An 11,888-nucleotide genomic window follows, 5' to 3' on the forward strand; every position below is an offset into this window, starting at 1 on the left:
GAGTCAGGAGGACCTGAGTTCAAATCTGTCCCCAGGCACTTAATAATTACCTAATAATAATTACCTAACTATGGCAAAAAAAACAACCAAGGAGCCTCTGAAAGCTTTTTTGATGAGGGAATAACATGGTCAGACCTCTACACTGGGAACACTTTTGTTAGTGACATGGAAAGTCAGTTTAGAAAAGGGAGACACTCTAGGCAAATCCTTCCAGCTCTGTTATTCCTCGATTCTATAGAATCTATGACATCAGTGGAATGTGATGCTGTTGCTATGGGCCTCCTCAGGAAGATGGAGTGGTTGAGAATGCTCTCAGCCAAGGCCCAAATTGGATTGATCTGGGGAGAGATAAAGGAAACCCTGCTGTTGCTAGGGTGCCCCCAATGTGGCTGCAGTTGCCCCCAGAGTCCTGGAAACCTGCTGATCCTTCTACTGTTCCTGATTTGGCAATTTCGTAGAAAATATCATGGATGGCACCCAGCCAAGCACGATGAGATTCAAAGTACAGTAAGTGACTGCCATCCCCCTCCCCAAACACATAGTGACCCCCCCCCCAGAAACAGGATTTCTTCCATCTTAAGTCATAAAGCAAGGCAAATGACCACTGACCTCCTGGGTATAAGTTGAAGCAAATCATTATTGATGCCCCATTACAGGGCAGCATTAGTGGTCACTGGTCATTGAAAATGGTAGAGTGAGTAACCACTTGACTCCTAGACAAAGGACAAGGCAAGTGCTCCTTTGGATTCCACATTTTGGGAAAGATATCAAAAAGGGCGTTCTCAGAGTAATGTATAAGTGAGCACTGAGAACCTGAGTTTGAACCTGAGTTTATGTGATTTGGACAAGTTATTTAAAGTTCTCTGACCTTCAGTTTCCTCATCTGTAAATTGAGGCGATTAGACTAAATGACCTCTAAGTTATTTCCCAGCTCCTGATCCTGATCTAAGACTTTTAAGCTGGAAAGCAAATGCAACTAGGACAGTGAAGCATCTGAAGATCCTCTGAGGAAACAGGATTGTTGAGCTTAGAGAACAGAAGGTTGAAAGGGGGATGATGTCTATCTTCATGTAATAGGACCAACTGCTGTCAGTGGGAGACAGTTGGACTGTGTCCCCAAGGTTAGAACTAGCAACCAGGTGTAGATATTTCAGAGAAACCAATTTAAATTTGACATAAGGAAGATTCCTAACAATGAGAGCTTCCACAGCTAAAAATAATCCCTTCCAATTCTCAGATTCTGGTGATTCTGCCCTCACTGGTTCCCAGAAATTGAGTGACCACTGACTCTTTTTTAAAAAAAAATGTATTTATTTAAGGCAAATGGGACTAAGTAATTGCCCAAGGTCTCACAGCTAGGCAATTATTAAGTGTCTGAAGCTGGATTTGAAATCAGTCCACTATCCACTGTACCACCTAGAGGCCCTAGTCACTGACTCTTAAGATAAAGTTACAAAATCAGTCAGTAATCACTGACTCACAGATGTAAGGCAGAATGAGAGATCATTGACTCCTGGACATGGCAAAAAGAGGAGTGACCCCCCTAGAGTACAAGGAAGAGTGACCACTGGCTCTAAAATAATATAGCACCAGACAAAGGACAGAGTGAGAGAATATTGATTCTAGACACAAGCCAGGGTAAATAATCATTGACTCCTTACCCAGACACACAGGGAAGAGTGGAACTATTCACTTCTGAACACAGGGAAAGATAAATGACTGCTGATCTCTAGTATATATAGCAGACTGACTTTGTTTCATGTGGCTACCCACTCCAAAACAAAGGCTGATGACTCCCAGATACAAAGCAAGAAAAAGATGATGTTTAGGATCCAAGATAAGGTAGGGAAAGTTGTCATTGATCACTAGAAATAAGGACAGGGTGAAAAACCCCTGACCCCTGACATAATAGGCTGTTTGAATGACTACAGTGCAAAGTGATTGAAAATCAGTAATAAGGCAAAGTAGCCATCAGACACATTTCAGAGTAAGTGAAAACTGACCATTGGGCAGAGGGCAAGTCAAAATAGCCACAGTCACTCTGGGTCCTGTCCCCAGACACAGGGCAAAAATTGAATAATAATGACATTCTACCCCAAGCATGCCTTCAAGTTCTTATGCTATTCCCTTCTCCCTTTACTTCCTAAGTTCTCCCTTATCTATTACTTAACTATCAGAAAGTTCCAGAGAGAGCCCAAGAGCAGTCTCAAAGCTGGAAAGGAGTTCTGTTCCAGAAGGTGGAGGAGGAAGAAGAGAAAGAGGAGGATTTGTTGAGACATATGAGGCTAGACCCTTGGTGGTGTTTCCAACCCAGGAAGATGGAGGCTAAACGGAAGACCTCTTTCTTCCAAACAGAGGCCTTAAGAACACGAAATGAAGAAATGAGGAACCTACACCCCTCATTCTGGGGTCCCCATGGAACAAACCAGTCTTTTGGGAATTCCAAAGGATTCACATCCAAAACAGCGATACTAGAAATGACAAGCAACTCTTATGACCTTCACAACTCTACTGACCTGATCCAGGTCCCTACCTCCCTATCCCCACTATCTACTTCAAGTGTTAAGGCAAAAGGGAACACCCAGTTATTCTGGGGTCTCCCTTCTCTTCACAGTGAATCCTTGGGGTCCACTTTCCCAAAATCTGACTACACCTTCCCCTCTGGGGTCACCAATCAACAGCTGCCTTCAGATACTCCCCTTATATTCTTCAATGAACTCTCTTACCTCCCCCCACCCAACCTACTAGTTAAAGTTGTGTCCCTTCCTGCCACTTGCTTGCCCTCAATCTTTCCCCTCCCTGTCTTACATGGAAATGGTAAGGCCATAGAAATGGCATCCCCTGAGCTCTCAAATGAACCAGAAATCCAGTTGTGGGCCTCTACATCCCAAGATCCAATCCTAGATCCATTGCTACCTTTACTCTCTTCCCCACATTCCACAGTGAATCTTCAAGGAGCTGACTTCATGGATGTCACAAAAGTGATGGCCTCAGATGAACATGAGGACCATGGTCCTCGGGTTGTACAACAAAGTGATCTACCCTGTATCCCCAAATCTCTAGCCCAACCCCCCAGACCACCCTCAGTTCCCTTAACTGAATCCCAAGGAACAACTGGTCCCACGGAAGAGTCCAAACTTATAGTCACTGGGGCTCTATGGCAGACTATCCCTATCCCTATCCCTCAATGGCAGACTCAGCTTCCCCAAGACTCTGATCCCTCAGGCCCATCCCTTAATCCATCCCCACACCTACTTAATAAGCACCAAGGAAATGACCTTACAGAAAGTCCTAGAGTAACAACCCTTTGGATTCCTCATGTACCTGAGGTTCCATGGTGTAACATGCAAGAGAAAAAACCTTCCTGTCCTTCTGGGCCTCAAGCCCCAGTGCTTGATATGAGCTCCCAAATGGAGCTGCAAGGAACTGACTCCCTAGAAGTCCCAAGTTGGGATAACATGCAGACCCATCTCCCTTGGACCCCATTCCTGCCTTCATTCCCCAAGGCTGAACTCCAAGGAGCAAACTCTGAGGAAACCCCTGTCCCCTTAGCTAGGCCAAAGGTCACAGGATGGGGAGTTCAGCAAATACATCTGCCCTGTAACCCTCCCCTAGAGCCCCCTTCCCAGACCTGGTCTACCCCTTTGAGGGTGCCAACAGAAATTCAAAAGGAACATCACCCACAAGGCTCCCTCATAGGACATAGACCCTCAATGTCCAGGATAGTGACTTCCATGTCTCAGGAGGAAGGAGCAATAGGAGAAGCACCTTTTCACACTCAGAGGATCCTGGACCCTGATACTGAAAGCTGTCCCTGGAACAAAGAACCCAGAATCCTCTGTAGCCCTAGTCCTCATTCCCTAGATCCCAGATCCCCATTCCTTGACCTATTGTTCCCTAGGACCCCCATTCAAGACTTCTGTCCCCCCACTACCTCCTCTTGCCTCCCAGCTTTTCAGGTTCCAATCACTATCCCTGCCTTCCAAGGGACCATGGAAGCCCTGTCTTTTAACTCTGCCCATATCCAAGCAAAGAAGGTTATGTCTCAAGATGCTCAACCCCTGACCTGCCATTCTCCTGACCCTCAGCTACTGTTGCAGGAGCAACCTGCTGGGAAAGGGAGAGAAGTCCCCTTGATGCCTCCCCATTCTCCTCACCTTGATACCACCAAGATCCCAGAGCGCCAGTCCCTGAGTCAGTCTAACACAACAGCTGGGCACCAGAGAGCAAAACTTCAGGGGTCTGAGAAGTCAGAGCCCTCAACTCCAGGCAAGAGCCAAGCCAAAGCCACAGTCCTGACCCGCAAGAGAAAACACACTAGGAAACCTCGGGTCCAGGGAGGAGGGGATGCAGGTCTGGGAGTATCCCCAGTCAAAGGAAAGACTCACTCCTCAGAGAGCAAGAAGCTTACAAATTGTCCCCCTGCAAGGAGGTCCTTGATGTCACCACAGCAGGGGGTGAGGGATTGTCGTAACACCAGTTCACAACCAGAGCAACACCAGTCCTCTACTAAGACTGAGGCTTTCCAAGTACTGCCTCCCAAGGGTCAGGGACAGGTGGTGATGACAGGTCAGACCCCCCACACCATCAGAACCATTCTCAAAGGGACTGGGGGTCAAGGAGGGAGGCAGGGAAAGGGAGCTCATCTAGTTCCTCCAGCACAGCTAAGAGGGGTCTTCAGAAGTTTCTGGGAGGGCTACTAAACAACCTAAATCATAGCCAAAGAGATCAGTCAGTGGAGAGTCTGCCAGTAGCAATAAAAACAGCCAAAAATTCTTGGTCTTCTCAGCCCCGGAGTATGACACACCAATAAAGAGACCAAGCTCTTCTGTAACTTGAATGTTATTTCTTTCTCAGGTAATTTGGGATCAGAGTGGGGAGAGCAAGGATGGACTTCCAGTTAGCCATCCGGGTTCTGACTTTTCCATTCAAAAGATTTACTTTGACTCAAAAAACAAATGCAAACTTGAATTGTTTTGAAACTTTGAATTTTTTTTCTATTACCAAGCATTCATTTTCTCCTCCATCCAAACCCTCCATCACCTGTTGAAATAAGTATAGTCAAGCAAAACAAATTCCTACATGGGTCATGTCCAAAAATGTCTCATTCTGCCATTAGGCAGCTAGGTCATGTAATGGATAGTGGAAGATCTGAATTCAAATCCAGCTTCACACATTTACTGGTTGTGAGACCTTGGGCAAGTATGACTACATTGGCTTCTCAAATAGAAAAATGGGGATAATGGGATAATATAAAGTACCTGGCACATTCCTCGGAATAAATAGCAAGCTTCATCAGTCCTTTGGAGTCAGGATAGTTGGCCATTGCATCAGTCTTTCAAAGTAGTCTTTACCATATGGTTATATAAATTGTTCTCCTGCTTCAAAAGCAAACAGCATTGAGGAGCTCTGTTTTTCATCAGTTCTGTCCCATCCACTCTGAGTAGTGGCCCCATTTTTTCTCTTAAGTTCTTTTCTTCAGGATGGCTAAAATTGTGGGAGACATTACCCATATATTCTCCAATAAGCTCTCCTCTGACCCAGACTGTTAAGAACTTTGTCTCTTCCTTTTCCCCTCCTGCCCTTATGCCCTATCCTCCATACCCTGGCTGAGAACTGTGTGGTTGGAAAAGGAAATATCAAACCACTCCAGTTTTGTTTTTGTTTTTTTGTCAAGAAAACCCCAAATGGGATCAAATAGTCAGACACAACTCAACATTAACACATTGTAATTATCAACCAATACTTTCTAAGTGTTTGGAATGAGAACTAATTCCTACTGTATTTAGCCCTAGCCAGAATAATAGGTAGCACCTAAAACATACAACTAGATGGAGAATTAAAGGACTTTGATTCAACACTGATTTGAATAGTCCAGTGTGCTTTGAAAAGATACACTTTTAGGGCAGCAAGGTGGTGCAGTGGAAAGAAGCACCAACCCTGGAGTCAGGAAGACCTGAGTTCAAATCTGATCCCAGACAATTGCCTAGTCATGAGACCTTGGGACCCCATTGCCTTACAAAAAAAAAAAAATATATATATATATATATATACATATATATATATGTATATATATATATGTATATATATACATATATGTATACACTTCTCTAGCCTTCAGATTAGTAGAAAACTAAAATGCAGTGAACTTGAAATGGTGAATAGCCCTAGGGGAAGGAAGAAACCCTAGTCCAAATTCTATCAGTCCTCTTCCCATTTTCCGAGTCCATCAGAAGTTGCAATGCAATGGGCTACTCTACAACGACATTCAACTGTTTCCTGCAACCCCATGTTGTAAAGACTGTCCCCTAGGACTCCCCTAATAACTATTCACAGAAACCACCTGTGTTCTCTACCACCTCTAGGCAATTCTGAGCCCTGGTCTCTTAACAAGCATATGTTAACTTGTGTAATAATCATCCTTCACGCTGGTGGAAAAGTTAACCTCTCCCTCCCCTCCAATTCCCCTAAGAGCTGGCCAGTGTCCCTCAACTGTACTAAGAATACTAGAAAAACAAGAGATGGTCCATTTCAGGATTAATCAGGTCTTCAGGGACAGGTCGGCTCCATGTCTCTCCTCTCTGAACCCAGTATCTTTTTTGACTTACTGCTTGCATCCTCAAGCTACCAGCTTCCCTTGATGACTCCATTTTTCTCCTTAGGTATACTGGTCTCTTGTGACTAATCCCCTACCACAAACTTTTTTATTGTCCTTTTAAACTAGTCATGTTGAAACTTGACATGCTTATGCACAAGATCCTGGGAGATCTTGTTGCAGAAGTAAAAATAGATTCTGTTCTGTTCTGGAATCTCCCCTTTACAGTTGTATTTTATCAAAAGTCTTCTCTCTTTGCATAATAATATAATTTTAGGATTTTTCTCATTGGTAGGGCACTTTCATACTTACTGTTTACCTGACATTAAACTATCCTTCCATTCTAGGTACAATTCTCACTTGGTCTTAATGAATAATTTTTTAATTTAAATTTTTTTTTCCACTTACATGCAAAGGTAGTTTTCAACATTCATTCATTTGCAAGTTTGAGTTCCACATTTTTCTACCACCCTCCCTTCCCTCCTCCCTTCCCATGGCATTAAACAATCTAGTAAAAGTATACATGCATAATAGTGTTTAAATATTAATGAATACTTTTTTTAACTATGCAATTGCATTGTTTACCAGCATTTCACTTAATATTTTCACATTAATGTTTATTAACAATTTTGTGTCATGATGTTCCTTTTTCAGCCTTTTTATTTCCAGGTTTCAGGATCAAAACTTTGTATCTTTTCCATATTAGTAGGTAAGTATGAACACAAAGTGCTATTATGGATAAGTCATGTATTTAATCAAGAACCATAACATACTAAAGAAAGAAACATACCCTGCTTCCTTTCCACATCTTTGCTTATAAACTGGCCAACTTTAAATTTTGGAACTAGGTTTGGTTTAGTTTAAATCTCTGTCAAAATCATATAAATATTCTTATACACTCTTAAAAACCTACCCAGTTCACAAGATATTACTTTACAGATGAAGGAAATTAGAGAAATTAAAGGACTTTCCTGAAGTCAAATTTCTAGTAGAGCTTTCATTCTCCAGGGTCTAATGTATGTCAGCTATAGGGGGAGAAGTTGCTCCAGGTCTCAAAGCACCATTTTGCATTTGCAATTGCCTGGCAAATAATTATTCCTACGTTGAGGTGTTGGGTGGGGTGGATGAGAAAGACCTCACTTCTGCCCTTGGGCAGATGCTAAATTGTTCTATGCACATTCTATCACTTTTGCCAGTGTAGGTTTTACTACCAGTTGGTGTGTGTGTCTGTATGTGTGTGTGTGAATATGCACAAATACATATAAATAAAATTTAAAAATGTTAGCTCCTTTATCATATTTGTTACCTTCTACAATTCTTTCCATCCTTCAAGACCAAATCAAATATGACTATAACAAACTTTGCAAAGCACTGAAACAGAAAAAAAAAAAAAACCCATTAGCTTGAAGTCAGAAGACTTAGGTTCCAATCCTGACTGTCATCATCTAGAGGTATCACAGAATTTCAACATCAAAAGGGATCTTAAAAACCTTCTAGTTCAACCTGAAGATAAATCCCTTCTAACACTCACCTGATCTGACAATTGTTTGTTCTGCTGGAAGACCCTGCAGATTAAATGAGAACCCATTGCCATCCTTGACAGTCCATTCTGCTTTTCATAGCTCTATTTATAAAGAAGTCTTTCTCTTACAATAAACCAATTTTTAAAATTAATTTTTAATTTTTAAATTATTTTTATTTTATATTTTAATTTTCCCACAATTTTTTTGTAGGCTACACAATTTGACAATATAAGTTTTGTAATTTCCACCTAGTTTTGCCCTCTGGGGCCTAGCAAAATAAATCTAATTCCATATATATGAAATAAGTCTAATTCCATACATACATACACACACACACACACACACACACACACACACACACACACACACACACACAGCCTGTGGTATAGTGGAATATGCACAAACACTGGAATCCAAGGGACCTATGCTCAAATCCTGCTTTTAATGTTTGATATCTATGTAATTCTGGGAAGGTCATTCCCCAAGTCTTGGTTTTTTGTGATACTAATGGGTTTTCTTGGCAAAGATACTATAGTGGTTTACCCTCTCCTTTTCCAGTTCATTTTATCCATGAGGAAAATGAGAGTTAAGTGACTTACCCAGGATCATACAACTAAGAAGTGTCTGGGGCTTGGTTATCAAATCTATAAAATTAGGGAATTGAACTGGAAGACTTATGAGGTTCCTTCAAGTTACCCTTCTAGTTCTAGGTCTATGATTCTTCAGATAACTGGGTAGAGCTATCGTGTCTCCCCAAATCTTTTCTTGTCCAGACTAAACATACACAGTTCTTCCAAAAAAAAAAAAATCTTCATAAGACATGAACTCAGGGCCCTTGACCATGTTTACTTCCTTCTGAACTCTCCAGTTCTTTCTCAAATGGCACACCCAATAGGAAACCCAATTATTCAGGAATGTGGAACCAGGGAAATGTCATATAACATTTCTAGGCTTGTTTCCTCACCTGTAAAATGGGTATAATAATGTCTGTCCTGTGACTTCATGGGGTTGTTGTGAAAATCAAATGAGATTCTCAACAGGTTCTGTCCTCAACATGGTTCTACCTAACATTTTTATCACTTCTATCTTAGGATGATAACATAAAGATATAGTTACTAGTTCTGCAGATGCCACAAAGCTGGGAGGGATCTTTCAAAAAAAAAAAAGCCTTTGATGAAAAAATCAGGATCCAAGTTGACAAGTTTAGATAGACACTGATGAGCAGAAAGGACAATGATCAATGTTGGAAGGGATGTAGGAAATCTGGGACCCTAATGCATTGTTGGTGGAGCTGTGAACTCATCCAAACTTCCTGGAGAGCAATTTGGAATTATACCCAAAGGGCAACAAAAATGTGTATACCCTTTGATCCAACAAAACCATTACTAGGTCTATACCATGAAGAGATGATGAAAAAGGGTAAAAACATCACTTGTGACCTCAGCCTCTGCCTCCGGTCGGCTCCAGGCTGAGGCAGCTGCCCCGTCCGAGCCCCCCAATCCGCTCCGGGCTCGCCGCGGCGGGGGCCGGCGCCGACAGCTCACGGGCCCCGCACGGCACAGCTGCCCCGCCGGGGAGGGGCATCCCCAGCATCTAGGCACTCCTGCGGGGGGGGGGGGCGGGGGCGTTGTGCCCGAGGAGGCCTGGGGACCCTCGGGGGCAGAGACGAGGGGAGCCGCCACCCCGGACTCCCTTCAGGGCGGGGGGTGCGGTGCGCGACCTCCCGCCGTTCCCGCCCTGCCCGGACAGGCGGTCGAGGTGCCGGGGGAGGCGGGGGCGGGGGCGGGGCCGGGGCGGGGCCTCCAGCCATGACCTTGGGCCAGGGCGGCGCGGCCCCGGTGGTGCTGAATGTGGGAGGCGCCCGCTGCTCGCTGTCCCGGGACCTGCTGAAGGACTTTCTGCTGAACCGGGTGAGCCGGCTGCACGGCTGCCGCTCGGAGCGCTATGTGCTCGAGGTGTGCGATGACTACGACCTAGAGCGCAATGAGTACTTCTTCGACAGGCACTCGGAGGCCTTCGGCTTCATCCTGCTCTACGTGCCCGGCCACGGCAAGCTGCGCTTCGCGCCGCTGGGGGCTGGTGGGCGCCCACCTGGAGTACTGCTGCCAGCGGCGCCTGGACGACCGCATGTCCGACACCCACGCCGCGCCCACGGCCGAGGAGCCCGGCGCGCCGGGCCGGGAGCGGGCGCGGGCCGCACGGGGGGCCGAGCCGCCGGCCGCCGGCCTGCGCTACCTGGAACGGGTGAGCCGCACCTTCGAGGAGCCCGCGTCCTCGCTGGCCGCGCAGATCCTGGTCTCCGTGTCGGTGGTGTTCGTCATCGTCTCCATGTGATGTGCGCCAGCACCCTGTCCCACTGGCGCCGCGGCCGTGAAGGCCCGCAGCCTGGAGGAGCAGAGCAGGATAATTGAAGCCATCTGTATAGGTTGGTTCACTGCAGAGCGCATTCTGAGGCTCATCATCTCCAAAAACAAGTGTAAGTTTGTCAAGAGACCCCTGAACATCATTGATTTACTGGCAATTACTCCCTATTACATCTCAGTGTTAATGACAGTCTTTACAGGAGAGAACTCTCAACTTCAGAAAGCTGGAGTCACCTTGAGAGTACTTAGAATGATGAGGATTTTGGGGGTAATTAAGCTTGTCCGTCATTTCATTGGCCTTCAGACACTTGGTTTGACGCTCAAACGTTGTTATAGAGAAATGGTTATGTTACTTGTCTTTATTTGTGTTGCCATGGCAATCTTTAGTGCACTTTCTCAGCTTCTTGAACATGGGCTGGACCTGGAAACATCCAACAAAGATTATGCCAGCATCCCGCTGCCTGCTGGTGGGTGATTATCTCTATGACTACGGTTGCTATGGCGATATGTATCCTATCACAGTCCCTGGAAGAATACTTGGAGGAGTTTGTGTAGTGAGTGGAATTGTTCTATTGGCGTCGTTGCTCATAACTTTTATCTACCATAGCTTTGAGCAATGTTACCATGAGCTCAAGTTTAGATCTGCTAGATATAGTAGGAGCCTCTCCACTGAATTCCTGAATTGAGCATCTCTGATCTCCTTCTGCCACTACTAGTAACACATCTTCTGATCAAAGAAACCATAAAGTCCTCCACAAGAGCCTCTTGCTGGATGATCTCTGGAAGAATATTGTCATCAACTTTGTTGAGTAATTGTAATCCTGTCCAAGAGAGGAGGACAATATTTTATTTATTAAAAAAAGAAGTAGGGAGCCAAGATGGCGACAAGAAGGGATCGAGTCTTAGGAGCCCTCTGATAAAACTCATAAGCTAAGGACTCTAACTAAACTTTCGAGAGACAGAACCCACAAAGGGACCCAGTGAGGCAGTCCTCCTACTCAAGGTAACCTGGAAAAGAGCAGAAAGGCTCTGCTCCCGGGGGTTGGAGGGGTGCCCCGCCAGAGCGAAAGAACTTCAGCCTCCCAGAGGCAGCCCCAGGGCACTGGGAGCCGCAGCTCACAAAAGCGGGGGAGTCTCCTGAGCTGCACCCCGGGGAGCACCCGGCACAAAGTGGGGGAACAGCAGGGGACCTCTGCCAGAGCAAGCACGTGGAGCCCAGCCCTCAGGGCACACAAGCCAGCAGCTTGGTCTTTCCCCAGCCCTGATCCAGGAAACAGAAGCAGGCAGAGCCAGTAAGCAGGAGCCCCCAGGGCATGAGGCCATTGAGCTGAGGGAGGGGAGTGAAGAGAGACTGCAGAGCTCTGTCCTCTGCCCCTGGAACAGGACTATGGGGCTCTGACCACATTC

The 11,888-nt window shown here is 45.3% G+C and overlaps 1 protein-coding gene and 1 pseudogene across 1 annotated transcript; both read left to right on the forward strand.

Annotated features, from left to right (window-relative positions):
- Positions 1-276: 276 nt before the first annotated feature.
- On the forward strand, positions 277-4,761 carry SPATA31G1 (SPATA31 subfamily G member 1). The gene is made up of 2 exons (XM_074195920.1): positions 277-507; positions 2,178-4,761. Exons 1-2 carry the CDS (start codon positions 292-294, stop codon positions 4,701-4,703), a joined length of 2,742 nt encoding a protein of 913 aa, XP_074052021.1. The 5' UTR covers positions 277-291; the 3' UTR covers positions 4,704-4,761.
- A 5,165-nt stretch (positions 4,762-9,926) lies between these two features.
- On the forward strand, positions 9,927-11,515 carry LOC141494688 (voltage-gated potassium channel regulatory subunit KCNG3 pseudogene; annotated as a pseudogene).
- The last annotated feature ends 373 nt before the right edge of the window (positions 11,516-11,888 follow it).

The sequence above is a fragment of the Macrotis lagotis genome, chromosome 8 (assembly GCF_037893015.1).
Source record: "Macrotis lagotis isolate mMagLag1 chromosome 8, bilby.v1.9.chrom.fasta, whole genome shotgun sequence".
NCBI classification, from domain to species: domain Eukaryota; kingdom Metazoa; phylum Chordata; class Mammalia; order Peramelemorphia; family Peramelidae; genus Macrotis; species Macrotis lagotis.